The sequence below is a fragment of the Lonchura striata genome, chromosome 1, assembly GCF_050655825.1.
Source record: "Lonchura striata isolate lonStrDom1 chromosome 1, ASM5065582v1, whole genome shotgun sequence".
NCBI lineage: Eukaryota > Metazoa > Chordata > Aves > Passeriformes > Estrildidae > Lonchura > Lonchura striata.
The window spans coordinates 118,888,278-118,903,343 of record NC_140703.1 but is presented as its reverse complement, the minus strand read 5'-3'; the positions used below and the strand labels follow the sequence as shown (position 1 = coordinate 118,903,343).

Genomic DNA, 15,066 nt, shown 5'->3' with positions numbered 1-15,066 from the left:
ATCTCATGGAGTCTTGTATTCCGTTGTTATCACAGAGCATCAACAAAGACTGAACAATACTGGCTCCTAAATCAGTGCTTGGTATATTTTGTTGGCTGCTAGGCACCACCTCTGTATTGAGTCACTGATCACTACCCTTACAGCCCAGAGGTGCAACCAGTCTTCAGCCCACCCAATGCTCCATTCACTTGGACCATGTGTCCTCAGGCTGTAAACTAAAACTCAGTGGGAGCAGCTGTCAACACTGTCAAAGCACTTTGCAGCCACTGCTATCCCTTCATCCATACAGCCAATCATTTGGTCAGAGAAGCTAATGGGCTGCTCAGGCATGATCCGTGCTTGCTTAATCTGTGCTGACTATTCCTGATTGCCTCTTTGTTCTCCATATGGTCAGAAATGGATTCTGAGACAATTCAGTCCCTGAGTTTTCCAGGTGTGGTGATGACCTTCACAAACTGGTAATTTCTCTGAGTTCCTTATTCCCTTTCTTAAAGGTGAGTGTAATGTTTGAATAATAGAATCATAGAATGGGATGGGTTGGAGGAGCCTTTAAGGGTCACCTACTCCAATGCCCCTGCAATGAGCAGGGACACCTTCTGTTGCATCAGGTGACTCAGAGCACCATTCAACCTGATCTTGAGTGTTTCCCCACCCTCACCATAAACATTTCTTCATTATACCTAGGCTGAATCTACTGGGGTTTTTTTGGTTGTTTTTTTTTGTTTGTTTGTTTTTGTTTTGTTTTGTTTTGTTTTGTTTTGTTTTTAAACCATCACATCCTGTCATTAGATGCCCTGCTAAAAAGTCTGACCTCTGGCCCCATCTTTGTCATAATGGCCCTCTAAGTTCTGGAAGGGGCTCTAAGATCTCCCCAGAGCCCACTCTCTCAAGGCTGAAGAACCCAAACTCTTTCAACATGTTCTCACAGGAGAGGTGCTCCAGACCTCTGATCATTTTTGGGGCTCTTCTCTGGATCAATCCAACAGGTCTGTGTCTTTGCTGTACTGAGGATTCCAGAGCCGGGAGCAGTGCTCCAGCTGGGGTCTTTCCAGAGTGGAGAAGAGGGGAGGAATTTTTGCCCTGGTTCTGCTGGCTACACTATTGCTGACAGAAGCAAGGTGCCCTTAGCCTTCTTGCCCACCTGGCACATACTGTCTCATGTTTAGCCACTGACAACCAGCACCCCTTTCCCAGCTTCCTAGACACTCTCTTCCCAGCCTGGAGTGCTGCCTGAGGTTGTGGTGATTCAAGTCCAGAACCCAGCACTTGGCCTTGTTGAACGTGATACATCAGCTGATCAGCCCATCAATCCAGCCTGTCCAGACCCCTCTGCAGAGCCTTCCTATGCTCCAACAGATCAACGATCCTGCCCAACATGGCTGAACCCATCAGCCTTCTCCTTGTCCCTTGTTACCAGTTTGCCAGTCATGTTTATCAGCAGGGTACACTGTCTTTGAAATTTCTTTACTGCCTGATATTCCTGTAGAAACTCCTTTTACAATTGTTTGTATTTCTCAACAAGGTGAGCTCCAGCTTTCCTCACAATTTCCCTACACAGCTGGGCACGGTCCCTATACTCCTCTTGGGACACTTGTTGCTGTTTCCACTGCCTGTGAGTTTCCATCTTGCTCTTTAGTTTGACCAGCAGGTTCTGACGCAGCTGTGTCAGTCTCTCACCTTCCTTGCCTGATTTCTTGCACATGGGGATTGAGAACTGTTGTACTCTACACAAAATGTCATTAAAGGTCTGTCAGAGAAATAAGAGACATGATAGATAAGTCAAGGCTGAAGTTATTGAAATTGGAACAAGCACAAGATTGTAAGGACCACCTGACCATCTCAGAGCACACTGAGCCATGGCCTTTAGCAGATCTTAGCAACAGACCCTAGTCAACAGCAGTTTCTCCACTAAGAAATCAAAGAAGGTCCAGCAGTGGTTACTGGCCCTAGAGGCTGCATGGCTCTAACAGACACAGAGACTGCTGAGACCTTTCTGGAGCAGGAAAAACTGCCTAAGTCGCCAAGCTGAGCTGAGGAGCCAGCTGCTGGTGGAGATGCCTGGACAATCATCAGTCTTGTTTTTTTTCCCTGGCATAGACTGGTGGAGCCCCAGCCCCTTGTAGCACAGGCGCATTGAGAGAACATCTTCCTGCCTGGACCTTAGGAACCCTGATGTGAGTCAAGGTGTTGGCAGGTCACAGGTACTTGAGCTCTGGGTTATGTGCTGAAGAAGCAACTGCAGTAGAGAGGAAAGAGTGGCCTGTGATCATGTCCCCACATGCTCCCAGCGTCGCCCACAGTCTCATTTCATCCCCTGCCCATCTCTCTCCCTGCCCGGTCCCGTCCCACTCCTGCTCCGGCTCCTGCCAACCCCTTCCCATTTTCTCCGGCTCCCGGCACCCAGCGCTTCCTTCCATCCTTCTGTACCCCGGGTCCAGCCCTTTCTCCCTCTCTGTGCCCATCCTGCTCCCCGACCCCTTGGAGTCCGGCCATACCGACGCACCGCCCGCATCCCCGCTCGCCCGTCCGGGGCCGCCTTGAGGCCGTGCTCCACCGGCGCGCTCCGGTACGGGGCGGGGAGGGGGCCGGCGGAGGGAGCGGGGGGCTGAGGGCGGCGCTGGGTCGGATTTCAGCAGGAGCCTTCGCGCCGAGCCAGCTCCGAGCGAGCGCCGACCCGCCGCCAAGCGCTCCGCGGGGCCACAGCCGCACCGGGGCGGCCGCGGCACCGGGGGAGCACCGGAGCGCTCGGGGCACTGGAGCGGCCGGCGGTACTGGAGAGACCTTGGTGCCGGAGCAGCGGGGAGGCTGCGGGACGTCGTGGCGGGGCCGGACCCTGCGGGATGTGATCGCCGCCGGCACGGGACGCGCAGTGTAAGTCCTAGCGCCGGGGCTCGGCCCCTGCCGGAGCCCCGCACGGTGGCATCGTCGCACGGTGGGACCGAACCGGGACCGGGACCAGGCGCTTTGTTCTGCCTGCGCGGCGGAGACAATGGAGCTGGGGGGGCGGGGGAGAACGGGGGGACGCGCCCGAGGCGGCGCAACACCGCGGACCCGCGGCCGGACCGGGCTCGCTGGCGACCCCGGCGCTGGCGGCTGCCGGGCGGCACGGCACGGCACGGGACCGGGCACGGCACGGCACGGCACGGGACCGGGCACGGCACGGCACGGCACGGGACCGGGCACGGCACGGCACGGGACCGGCGCTCACGGTGCCGCTGCAGGGCAAACCCGCCGAGGGGAGGGCGCCCAGCGGAACCGTGGAGGCGCCGGGCGGAGCGGGGAGCGGGGCTGGCAGAACGCCGGCACCGAGGCCGCCTGGTGCGGGACGTCCGGGAGCACCAGGGACGGGGGCAGGGAGCGGCAGCGGACGCCGGGCCCGGCGGCCAGGGAGCCCCGGGAGGCCGGAGCTCGGGGGAGAGCGAGCCCCAACAGCCGGGGGCTCCCGTGTACAGGGAGCAGGCGAGGCCCCGCAGCGCCTCGGCCATGGGCACAATCTGGCAGGGGCCGATGCAGCCCGGGGATGCCCCGAGACTGGGACTGTGGGAATTGGCTCCGGCGCGAAAATATTTAATTAGACTTTCCTTTGTGGGGAATGCGTTCTGAGAGACAGGAGAGTCCCCGGGGAGCCCCAGTGTGGCACAAAAATGGGATTCATTAGGATGCAGTGGGGACTTAACTGCATCCGAAGAAAAGGAGTGCCACCGCCGCTGTGACTGCCCGGGGCCATATCGGAGGGTCATGAGGCTGTGTGGCCAGGCTGGGAGCGAGCAGAAGGGTGACGGTCCTGCAGGCCCGGGTGGGAGATGGTAGGAGAGCCAGGAGGCACGGAGGTGGCTGTAGGTAGTGGTAGGTTGAGTAGAGGCTGGAAGTGAGTTGTTAGCCCAAGGCTGCACTGCAGGCAAGTCAGGGCTGTGCATGGTTTTGAGGGCAGATTATCTGAAACTAGAGAGAGAGAATCTCTGTGAATGTACAGGAGGAGAGCATATTCCAGGTCAGTGACCAGTGCTCAGCAAAGATTAAACAGGCTTCCTCTTCTAGACTGGATTCTCAAAAACATCATTACACAAGTCATGGCCTCTCATGTCAGACCTAGGGTATAGCATCAGCAGCATCTTCAGCTTTCATGGAGCCTTCGCACAGCAAGCACTCTGACATCTGTTTGTGGCATGCACAGTGGGTGCCGTCTTTCCAGCTCCTCTGCTGGGGCTGCTGGGAGCCCACTTCCCCTTTCTCATGGCTGACAGAAGGCACAAGCTGCCACTGGCAAGGCTGCACAGAGTGGTGCCAGTGTAATTCCACATCTTTTTTCTTTCAAAATATCACACATCTGCTACGTGTAGGCTGGGCTCTCCTGGTGCCCCAGCCTGTCAGCTTTAGGCTTAGATGGATGTTGCAGCTCGCTCCATTTTAGCTGCCTTTCCTGTCAACCTCATCACCATGGCTCTGGACCTCAAAGACCTATGTGAAGAGATTCTCATCCTGGCAGTTTTCTTCAGAGACTCCTGCTGCCGTTCTTCACAAGGGATCTCGATGCCCGGTGGTGGGAGGGACAGAGAGGGAGCAGGGCAGTGTGGCTCACATTACACAGACCAGCCAAGCCAGCCCCGCACTGAGCTCTGCTAACTGAAAGCAGCTGTTCAGATTTTGTGACTCTGCATCCACTGAGGTCACTGCTGTTTCCCTCTGACCCAAACCTGCAGACCCCATTGTAACAGGGGTCTGCTGGTACCAAGGATGTCTAGTACCTCTGACTGCTGCAGTCTAGTAAGGTTCAGTTCCATCTTTTGCTGAAAGATAGACTTGCTGTGAAACTACTCAGTTCTGTCTGGGGAGGATAGAACTTAATAAGCTTATATAGGCTTTCATCACCAGTTTTCCAGCCCAGGGATCCTAACTTTTGTTCCCTGGTTGTGCTAGTGCTCTCAGCTGCTCTTCACACACCCCAGATTCACTTTTCAAGTCTCTCTTTTCCCCTCCGGCAGTCCATAAAGCCTCACTGGCTTCTCAAGGCAACATTACTCATGGAACCAGGTGGGCTTTTCCCCATGTCTATGCCCTGATTTCTTCCAGACACCACCCAAGAACCAAGAACTGTTAGCTCTATCCTGTCCTTAGTCAATGAGGTTGCCCCAGGGAATCTTGGCCCTCTACCTGCTTTTATACACTTTTTTTTTTTTTTTTTTTTAATTTAAGCTCCTGCCAAGGCTTTAAACTCTCTGGCCTGGCCCTTCCCATGACCTGAGCATCTGGAGCACCATTGGAATGGTGCAGTCTCATCAGAGAAGCTACCTCAGACCCCATTCCTCCAGCACTGCCTGTTCTGGGGGTAGGCAGTTACCCCTCCATCTGGGGAATTAAAGCTAGCTCCAACAGACAGGCAGACCTGTCTAGACCACAGAGCTCATGCAGATTTCCAAATCACAGCATGCAGAAGTATTTTCTTTTGACTTAAGGTCCTAGGATATTGTGAGGGTTCTCATCTGCTGGGTGCAAGAAGAGCATGTGGATTTACCTCAGACTGTGTGGATAGGTCTCAGACTAGATGCCCACTGAAGTAAACATTTCTTTATGAGTATAAGATACTTTTAAATTATTTTGTTTCTGTCACTAACCCAGGCTTTACACAGGAAAAAAAAATCTAGACAGTTGATCCAAGGTGGGAAAGGGGACACAAGAATACCATCATATGTGCCCTGGAAAGGGTTAACACCGCCGTGGAGTTCTTTGGTCAAGGGCTGATATTCTTAGTCCCCAAACTATGCATTGCCAGCCACCTCCATCCCCCAAGACAGGGAGGTTCTTGCTCCTGCATCTGACATGAGCGGCTCCTGAGTGTGGTTATGGGCCCAGCAGCGAACGCTTTCAAGAGAGTCCAAGAGTGAGCTCATGCTGCCGCCATCCCCGCAGACCACGAAGCTCGTTCGCTGGGGCTGAGCGGGTGTCGGGGTCGGTGCTCCTCGGCAGCTCCTCGGCCGCTGTGCTATTGCGGCTGTTCTCAGGAGGGGAGGGCAGTGCAGGGCTGGCAGCCTGCGGGCACAGGGCGGGTGTCCGGCGTGTCTGCGTGTCCGGCTGCGGTGCTGCAGGAGCTGCGGCTGGCTGTGCGTCCCTCCCCCACTGCTGCAATGAAATGCAGTTACGGGGAAAGGGAGGGAAGGAGCCGGAGCCAGCAAGGAGCAGCGAGAAGGAGACAAAGGAGGGGAGTGAGCAGCGGAGGGTGTGGGACGGAGCAGCTGGCAGCTCCGAGGGAGTCGCTGCGTTCCTATGGCACTGCCACCGCCCTCCATGGTACCGGCTTGGGGCACCCACAGATCTCCATGCCAGCCCAAACAATGAGCATGGTCTGATTTTATCCCGGGCATTCCCAGCCGTGGGCACATCCTTTGCAATACATTCTTCTTGATTTATTGTTCACTGGATGGAAGCCCACTCCAGTTCTGCGCTCCTACCGAGGGACACCAGATTTGCACTTAGTGGAGTTTTGGCACCTATGTCCCTGAGGTCCTGACTCACCTCTGGGGAGAGAGGGGGGTGGGGGCTAGGGTCTCAACCAGTGACTCGCTGAGATATCTGGAAATTTGAGACCACCTTTTTTCAGGGTGAATAGATGCAAGGCTGCTGTTTGCCCAAAAACTTCTGTCCTCTTGCAGATGGGCTCTGAACCTCACAGGAAGCATTCAGCTGTTAAAAGACACAGGAGCATGCTGCCCTGGGGCACCTAATGCCAGTGCTGCCAGGCAGGCAGTCTTTGGGAAGAGCACCTGAGGATGGAGGAAGCACCTCTGTGACAGGGTCCGAGCTGCTCTCCTCGGTGCACTGTCAGGTATCCGCTGCTGGGCTGACTCCAGGTGCTGTCCCAGGCTTTTGTTCTCGGCAGGCTCTGACATATTGTCACATTTGCTTCTTGTGAGAGACAGGCGTTACATAGTGATCGGGCAGCAGGTACTTGGCAGGTCTTCCCTCTCCAGGCTGTTTTCTGTCCTTCCTTTGCTCCCTTTTAACCAGTATCCTCTGGTCTGCATTCCAGGCAGGATTAAAGCGAACTCTGCAAAGGAGATCAAGCCACCCTCTGCTCTGCTAGTTGCCAGCCATGGAGCAAATTAAGAGGTCAACAATGCTTCTGCTGGAGCTGCTTATTCTTGGGGGCTTGAGAGCAGGGATGGGCTCTGCTGTCCTGGGCACCCTGGATCTACAAATAGATGAAGAGCAGCCGGCTGGCACCATCATTGGGGACATCAGTGCTGGCCTACCCCCTGAAACTAGTGCCTACATGTATTTCATCTCAGCACAGGAGGGCAGTGGCGTCTCCACTGACTTGGGGATAGATGAGAATACTGGGATCATCAAAACAGCTCGTGTCCTGGACCGGGAGACTCGAGACCACTACAGCTTCATTGCTGTCACCCCAGAGGGCATCACGGTAGAAGTGAACATCCAAGTGAATGACATCAATGACCATGCCCCAGCGTTTCCCAAACAGCACAGCACCTTTCAGATACCAGAGCACACACCCATTGGCAGCAGGTTTCCCTTGGACCCGGCCTTTGATGCTGATAGTGGCCTCCTGAACACACAAGGCTACATGATTAAGGGAGGGAATGTGGGCCAGGCCTTCCGCCTGGAAACACGTCGAGGACCCAACGGGGTTCTATATTTGGACCTGGTGGTCAGCAACGTTCTGGATCGGGAGAACCGTTCATCATACTCACTGCTGCTGGAAGCCTACGATGGGGGTTCTCCACCCCGGAGCACCCAGATGACACTGGATGTGTCCATTCAGGACATCAACGATAATGCCCCCAGCTTCAACCAGAGCCGCTATCATACACTCATTTCAGAGAATCTGAAACCTGGCAGCAGCATCCTGCAGGTCTTTGCCTCTGACGCAGATGAAGGTGACAATGGGGATGTGATTTATGAGATCAACCGACGCCAGAGCGATCCTGACCAGTACTTCACCATTGATGCCCGGACTGGAGTCATCAAGCTCAACAAGGGTCTGGACTATGAAGTGAGGAAGGTGCATGAGCTGGTGGTGCAGGCAAGGGATAAGGCTGTCCATCCTGAGGTCACCACAGCCTTTGTCACTATCCATGTGCGTGACTACAATGACAACCAGCCCACCATGACTATCATCTTTCTGAGTGAGGATGGCTCCCCACAGATCTCCGAGGGAGCCCAGCCTGGACAGTATGTGGCACGCATTTCTGTTTCCGATCCGGACTATGGAGAGTATTCCAACGTTAATGTCACACTGGAAGGAGGAGATGGCAAGTTTGCCCTCACTACCAAGGACAACATAATCTATCTGATCTGTGTGGACCAACTTCTGGATCGGGAAGAAAGAGACTCCTATGATCTGCGGGTGACAGCTACGGACTCAGGAACACCCCCGCTCCGGGCAGAATCAGCCTTTGTGCTGCAGGTGATGGATGTTAATGACAATCCCCCACTCTTTGACCAGCAGGAATACAAGCAGAGCATCCCTGAGGTGGTGTACCCAGGCAGCTTTGTCCTGCAGGTGACAGCTCGTGACAAGGACCAGGGTCCCAACGGGGAAGTGCGGTACAGCATTCTGCATGGCCGTGACACCCACTCCAGCTGGTTTACCATTGACCCTGCCACTGGCATCATCACCACTGCTGCCCCTCTGGATTATGAAAAGGATCCTCAGCCTCAGCTCACTGTGCTGGCCACAGACCGGGGAACCCCTGCCCTCTCTTCCTCAGCTGTGGTGCATGTGGCCTTGCAAGATGTCAATGACAATGAGCCAGTGTTTAAGAGTAACTTCTACAACGTGTCCCTGAAGGAGAACACCCCTGTTGGGACCTGCTTCTTGCAGGTAGGTACAGGTATTGAGGCCGGAGCTCGACAGGGGCACAGCCAGGGCTGTGAGCAGCCTGGGGTGGAAGACCGGCCAGTGCAGGATGTTTGCTGCAGGCGTTGTGGCTTTGACAGGCAGCGTTTGCAGCAGGAATGCCAGAGCAGAGGTCCCCACCCTTGGTGTGAGTCCAGAATGGGGCCAAGTTGTGTATATCCTTTCTCTGTGCAAGCAGTGGGCAATGCCACTGCCACCGGGCACACCGCAAGGCTGCCCATCATGGAGAGCATGGTGTGGGCCTCTCTTGAGGTGGGTCCTGCTGTGCCAGGTCTTGCTTGCATCAGTGTGGAGCTACCTTGCAGCCAGGACACTCAAACTGTGGCTAAGGAAAGTGATATTGCCTCTGGGTAAGTGCCTGTACCAGGCTTCGAACTTTCCTCTCCCCCTGTGAGGTCGTTAGCCCAAGTTTATCAGTGTTGGTAAGGCTAGTTGTGAGCATTAGCATTAATTATACCAATGAGTTAATGAGCTGGAACACGTGCTGCTGCATCAGCCTTGATGTAGCAAGATGTCGCAGCTGGGGCTGGAGAGCTTTTGGGCCTCCAAAAGCTCTGTGACGAACTAGTGATGCCATTGGGATTCTGTGTGTTCTGTGTTCCCTGTGTTGGGTGTTTCTGCTGCAGCTCAGGCCCTGGAGCCCTGGTTCCTGGGACAGATGATGCCACCTGCCTGAGTTGGGGTGAGGGCAGGTGTGGGGGTGCAGTGAGGCAGTGACAACCATGGCAGCATCCAGGCTGTCCATCGGGACAAGCACCAGTGACACTGGGGGCACTTCCTTGCTGGAGGTGTGGGGCCCTGGGTTGTCTGTCTGGGACTATGAGAAGCTCTGGTGCCAGGCTGGTGAGAGGGGCCCAAGGAGAAAGGAAGAACAGAAATTCTGGGATCCATAAGACAAGGTTGGAGGAGGTCCTGTGATTCGGCCAGGTGACCTCTAGGTCACCCTGGAGGTGGCAAGAAAGAATGGTCTATGGGTGCCCTCTGAGTACACTGCAGGGGCATGGGGGTGTGAGTGTGGGCTGGGGAGGATGGATGGGCTGTGGGGGGGTTTGTGTGTGCATGCAGGTGACTGATGGTGTGGGGTGGGAGTGCTGGAGAGGGGCGTTTTGGGCAGTGAGTGCAGGAATGGGGGTAGGAGTGCGGCGGGAAAGAGGAACTGGGTGGGAGTAAGGGCCAGGTGTGGAATAGAGAAGGCATGTGGAGTGGGGCAAGTGTAGGATGGCATAGATTAGGGGGGCTTGGGGAAGGGTCAAGGGAGAATTAGGGGGAAGAATGGGCAGGAGGAGTGAATGGAAGATGAGGAGGAAGATGTAGGTCAGGGGAGATTTGGGTTTGGTTTATGCAGGGCAACACTACACACTGTCCCAGTCTGGGGTGGGTGGGGATGGGGCAGGGCTGGGGACAGAGATGGGGAAGGGGTCAGGGGTGGGTCAGGGCCAGGGTCAGAGCAGAGGTGCTGTGTGTTCTGGCGTGAGCATGGGAGCCCCAGGCCTGTGCACAGCCCCTGAAGGGAGGCCCCCCTCTTTCCTCGTCCGTGCCTTCCTGCTCAGCGCTTGCCGTGTGGGAAGGCGTTCTGGAAATGCAATCGGAGATGGCGGCTGGGCTCCGGACGGCGGCTGTGGGGCCGGGCTGGAGGGAGCGCGCCCTGCAGAGGAGCTGGGGCGCCCCGGGCACACCCACGAGTGTCCAGTGCATGGCTACCTGGCTCTGCGCTGCGCAGGGACAGGGCTGGCCTGGCAGCCGGCAGTGACCAAGTCTTGGCCCCATCTTGATGGTTTTGGCTTAGTGCTGGTGTTTCGTTTGGAAACCGCGTGGCTGGGCTGAGCGCAGGTAACTCCCGCGCGGCCCCGGCACAAAGCAAACAGCTCACACATCTGCTGCTGCTTCCTCTGAGCCAGGAAATGTGAGAGGATGGGAAAAGAGGCTGGCCAGGCCCATGGCTTGATCGAGGATGGAGCAGGAGCCAGCCGAGTCTGGGAGCTGGGCAGAGCCAGCTCAGGGAGCCCTGGCCTTGGAGCACAGCTGCCTGGCATGGCCACCCCTGATGCCTCAAACAGGAGGGCTTCAGAGCGGCTGCCAGGGCTCATGGTGGCCAGTGCCCAGCACTGTTCCCCACAAAGTTGCCCATGTCAGGTGTGCTGCCCTGACGGCCTTTTGTGCTATTGCTCCTGCTTGACTCTATCTCCCTATGGCTTCCAGGCACTGGGGCTCATCCTGCCTCGGGACAGTTAAGTATCTTTGTCAAAGTCTGGGTTTTGTCCGGACCCACACAATGGTCATGAGTGCTCACGTCATGGGCAGGCCCTGCCAGATGAGGTACAGGGCACAGGACAGGCACCCAGGTTAGCACAGAACTCAGTGGGTTTGCTTCTTTGTCAGTTTGCCACATTTTAAACCAGAAGACCCTGCGAGGAGCCTGTTTTTAGACAGGGATGTCTACTCTCCATGGACAGGACAGAAAGGTGGGGAAGGAGGGTGTCCCTGTGAGTGAGCAGGAGAGACCTGAAGAGTTGCTACAGATTATCTGCTCCCTTGCAGACTCCATTCTGTCTGCCGGGACAGCCTTTGTGTCTGAGTATGAACAGGGATGAGCAGAGCAGGTTGCTGGCCTGAGCTTCTGAGAAAGGAAAAGGAACTCATAACATCTTCTCTGTTTATTACTTGTGTTTACTATGGGCCAGGTCCCACAGTAGCAGACTGAGCATGAAGCAAAAGGAAATAGCAAACTCACTGTTCAAATCTGAGATGAGAAAGAAATACTGGTGGAGACAGAGCCCAGGGTAGCAGTGAACATGAGAACAGCAGAAAATTGAGCAGGAGATGGTCCTCAGCTGGCTGCCCTGCTACTCTATGCCGCCATGAGCTGATGATGCAGAAGCTTTAGGGCACTGGACCCCGTTCCAATGCTGTGGTCCATGATGTGAAGCACTGCTCTGGTATAAATTCACCCTGCTGGTTTAAATTTGTTTTAAACATTTGACTGTGTACCAGCACACTGCATGCGTGGTCAGATAGTGTTTTTCTGAGACTTTGACTTCTCATGCTAAATCAAGTATTGTCTGTGCTCTGGCAGAGAGAACTGTGAACCCCATATGCTGAGCATGGGCTGATTGGACAGCAATCTGAATGACATGGAGTGGTGGATTATTGATTCTTGCATATATCCAGTATTGATGATTTTGGACCCAGGGTTTACATACTGCCTTTGCACCTGTACACAAATGCTGGGAACATCAGAAATTAAAAGCTGACCAACAATGCACCTAATGTAGAGTCTCTGTGGTTTTGAGGATAAGTCTGATGAGTGTCTGGTTCTGGTTTGTGATTCCATGCGACATTCATGGGCAATGCTACATGCACAGCACTGGGACATCCCCGTGGGTCATGCCCCAGGAGGGAGATTTGGATTAAGAGCTGTAGGCTACACCAGGCCACATACACTGTATTACCACAAGAGAGTCTGGAGGGCTGTTCCTGATCCTTGGCTGTGCAGCTGGAGGGGGCTGTGCAGGGACACGGAACGTAGCCATGCAGAGACCCTGGGGCAGCACGAGGACTAATGCTCACCAACTGCGGGCAAGGAAAGTGGTAGGAGGGAGGGGGGCACTGCTGCCTGCATTTGTGTTCTTAGGGCAAGGGATTTAGTATCAACCTCTTTTCAGACCTTTGCACAACATAGAACAGGCTTCCCCCTCCTTAGAAACAAGAAGACAAACTTTCCAAAGCAAGATGGGGAAATGCCTGGGAGCATGCTGGGGAGAAAGAACAAGGGGAGGGAGAATATCACGGTCCTGAGGAGCAGGCTGCCATGTGGGGGGATCTGGGGGTACACAGGACTGTGGGCATGGAGGAGATGCTGGTACATGGAGGGGTAGTGGGGGGAGGTGAGTGCTGTTGTTACCGCCAGAAGAGCTGCATTTGTTCCAAATTCCTGTGAAAGTTATTTCCTTGCGCTGCCAGCAGCCTCCTCCTGGGCTTGGCACAGCAGCCAGCGCCATGATTAATTCAAGTAGCATTTCCCCTGGAGCTGCAGCAGCTTTTCCACTGCAGCTGAGAGGCCCCAGCCCCTCGCACTCCTCTCCCCCCATCCTCGGCTCCTCCTCCCAACCCCCTTGAACAGCTCCCTCCTTCCTCTGTGCAATCCCCAGCCCCCTCACAGCTGCCCCTTTTCCCTTACCTCTGCTTCTGCTCCAGGCCCCACAGAACTCCTCTTTCTACCACTGCCCTTGCTCACACAGCTCACTCACCCATGTCCACCCACAGCCCCACCCACACATACTGCCCTCCAAAGGGCCAGTCCTTCTGCCTCTCTCCTGTGGCCCCAGTCACCAGCATGCTCTCCCCTTGGACCCCAGTTTCTGCTCCCTCTTGTTCTCCCCACAGCCCTCGGTCAGTGCCAGCTGCAGTTGCCTTCTCCCCCAGGACCCTTGCTACTGTGACCTAGGGCAGCTCTCCTCCAGCTGCACAGCCCCTGGGACATGACAGCCTCTCCCTGCTCCCTGTAGAATCCCAGAATGGTTTTAGGTGGGAAGGGACCTTCAAGATCATCCAGTTCCAACACCCTGCCATGGGCAGGGGCACCTTCCACTAGACCAGTCCTGGCCTTGGGCACTTTCAGGGATGGAGCAGCCACAGCTGCTCTGGGCACCCTGTGTCAGGACCTCCCCACCCTGACAGGGATGAACTTCTTCCCAACATGCCATCTAACCTGGTCCTCTGGCCGCGTGAAGCCATTCCCCCTTGCCTTGTCACTCCAGGCCCTTGTCCAAAGTTCTTCTCCATCTCTCTTGGAGCCTCTTTAGGCACTGGAAGGGACTTTAAGGTTTCCCTGGAGTCTTTTTGAGGTTGAACACCCCCATCTCACGCAGCCTGTCTACGGAGCAGCTCCATGTCCTCCTGATGTTAGAGGCCCCATCCTGGCCTTGCTCCCTAGGCTCACCCTGCCTGGCATGCTCAGTCTTGTGCTGACCTCAGCCCAGTCTCTCCTGCACATCTTATTGATCTGTGTCTCATCTTTTTGTATTAGACCTTCTCTGAGCGCTCTCTGCCTGAGCTCCATATAGCTGAAACCTAGCCCCATACCTTGGCTTGGGGTTGTTCTTGCTTCAGTGCCTTGAGGGTCCTGCCATTTCTGCCCTGTGGTGTGGCTGCCCCATTCAAGCCCCCTACCTTGAGCACTCTTCCCAGCCCTCCTCTGCTCCAGGATTCCCTGCCCCTTTCTGCTCCCCAGCTTCCAGGTCCTGTTCAACTCCTGCACCTTCTATGGGGTTCCCAATGCCCTGTAGCTCCTGGCTACAGGTGCCATTTGAAGAGCAAGGACACCTGGGAGCCCAGGTGCAGAATGTCACTCCTAGTCCGTCTGTGCCCTGGTCTGTTCCTGTGCTTGGAGGTCCCTGGGCTCCCAGAAGGGTGCTGGGCACTCCCAGGCTCTCTCACCTCTTGCCTAGCCCCACTATTCACATCCTGCATCCCTGCCAGTGTCTGTGGTTAACCCACTTCCCCTCACCCTCTGAACCGAAGGCTTTACCCCATCTCAGGGCAGCCCCTGCTCCCCATGCCCAACTATATGTGTTTCTGTCAGCCTGTGTCTGTCATAGAATCACAGAAGGGTGGAAAGGGACCTTAAAGCCCATCTTGTTCCATGCCCTCCATGGGCAGGGACATCTTCTACTAAACCAGGTTGCTCCAAGCCCCATCCAGCCTGGCCTTGGATGCCAGGACTGGGGCAGTCACAGCTGCTCTGGGCAGTGTGGAGGCCCTGGCTGTGGGACCACCAGCCAGACTCCTGCCCATGTCTGGGGCCTTGGGGACGCAGCAGTGCGAGCCAGCAGTGCCAGCAGCTGCACTGGGGCTCCCTGGACAGGGGGTTCTGGTAGCCATGGGGTCTGACCCTTGCCTTGGCCACGTGTGCTGGACTGTCACTGGGCCAAACCCTGACCCTGCTCCCTCCCCTGAGACCCGGGTGTGCTGGAGGCTGAGACAAAACCCTGGAGACAGGAATGGCTCCTGAAATAGCTGCGTGGCTGCTCCCTGGCCACTTTTAGCTGGTCAGTGGCTGTGCCAGGGCTGGAAGGGCAGGACGCCTGGCACGCACTCAGGCGCAGGGAGCCGTGCGTGGGATCGCTGACCACACTGGCGCCAGCCTCCCCTCCTCTCCCACCAAGAGCCGTCACTCAGAGGGGCGGGAGCCC

General features: G+C 55.8%; 1 protein-coding gene across 2 annotated transcripts in view; it reads left to right on the top strand.

Annotated features, from left to right (window-relative positions):
- Positions 1–2,686: 2,686 nt before the first annotated feature.
- The window catches only part of DCHS1 (dachsous cadherin-related 1), a 43,514-nt gene continuing 31,134 nt past the window's right edge, over positions 2,687–15,066 (top strand). Inside the window, exons 1-2 of one of the 2 annotated variants that reach the window (XM_021538775.4) lie at positions 2,687–2,871; positions 7,025–8,839. In XM_021538775.4, the coding sequence (XP_021394450.3) occupies positions 7,088–8,839 (1,752 nt within the window). In that variant the 5' untranslated portion in view covers positions 2,687–2,871; positions 7,025–7,087. The remainder of the gene's footprint in view (positions 2,872–7,024; positions 8,840–15,066) is intronic. The other variant, XM_085588167.1, reaches the window with a different exon arrangement.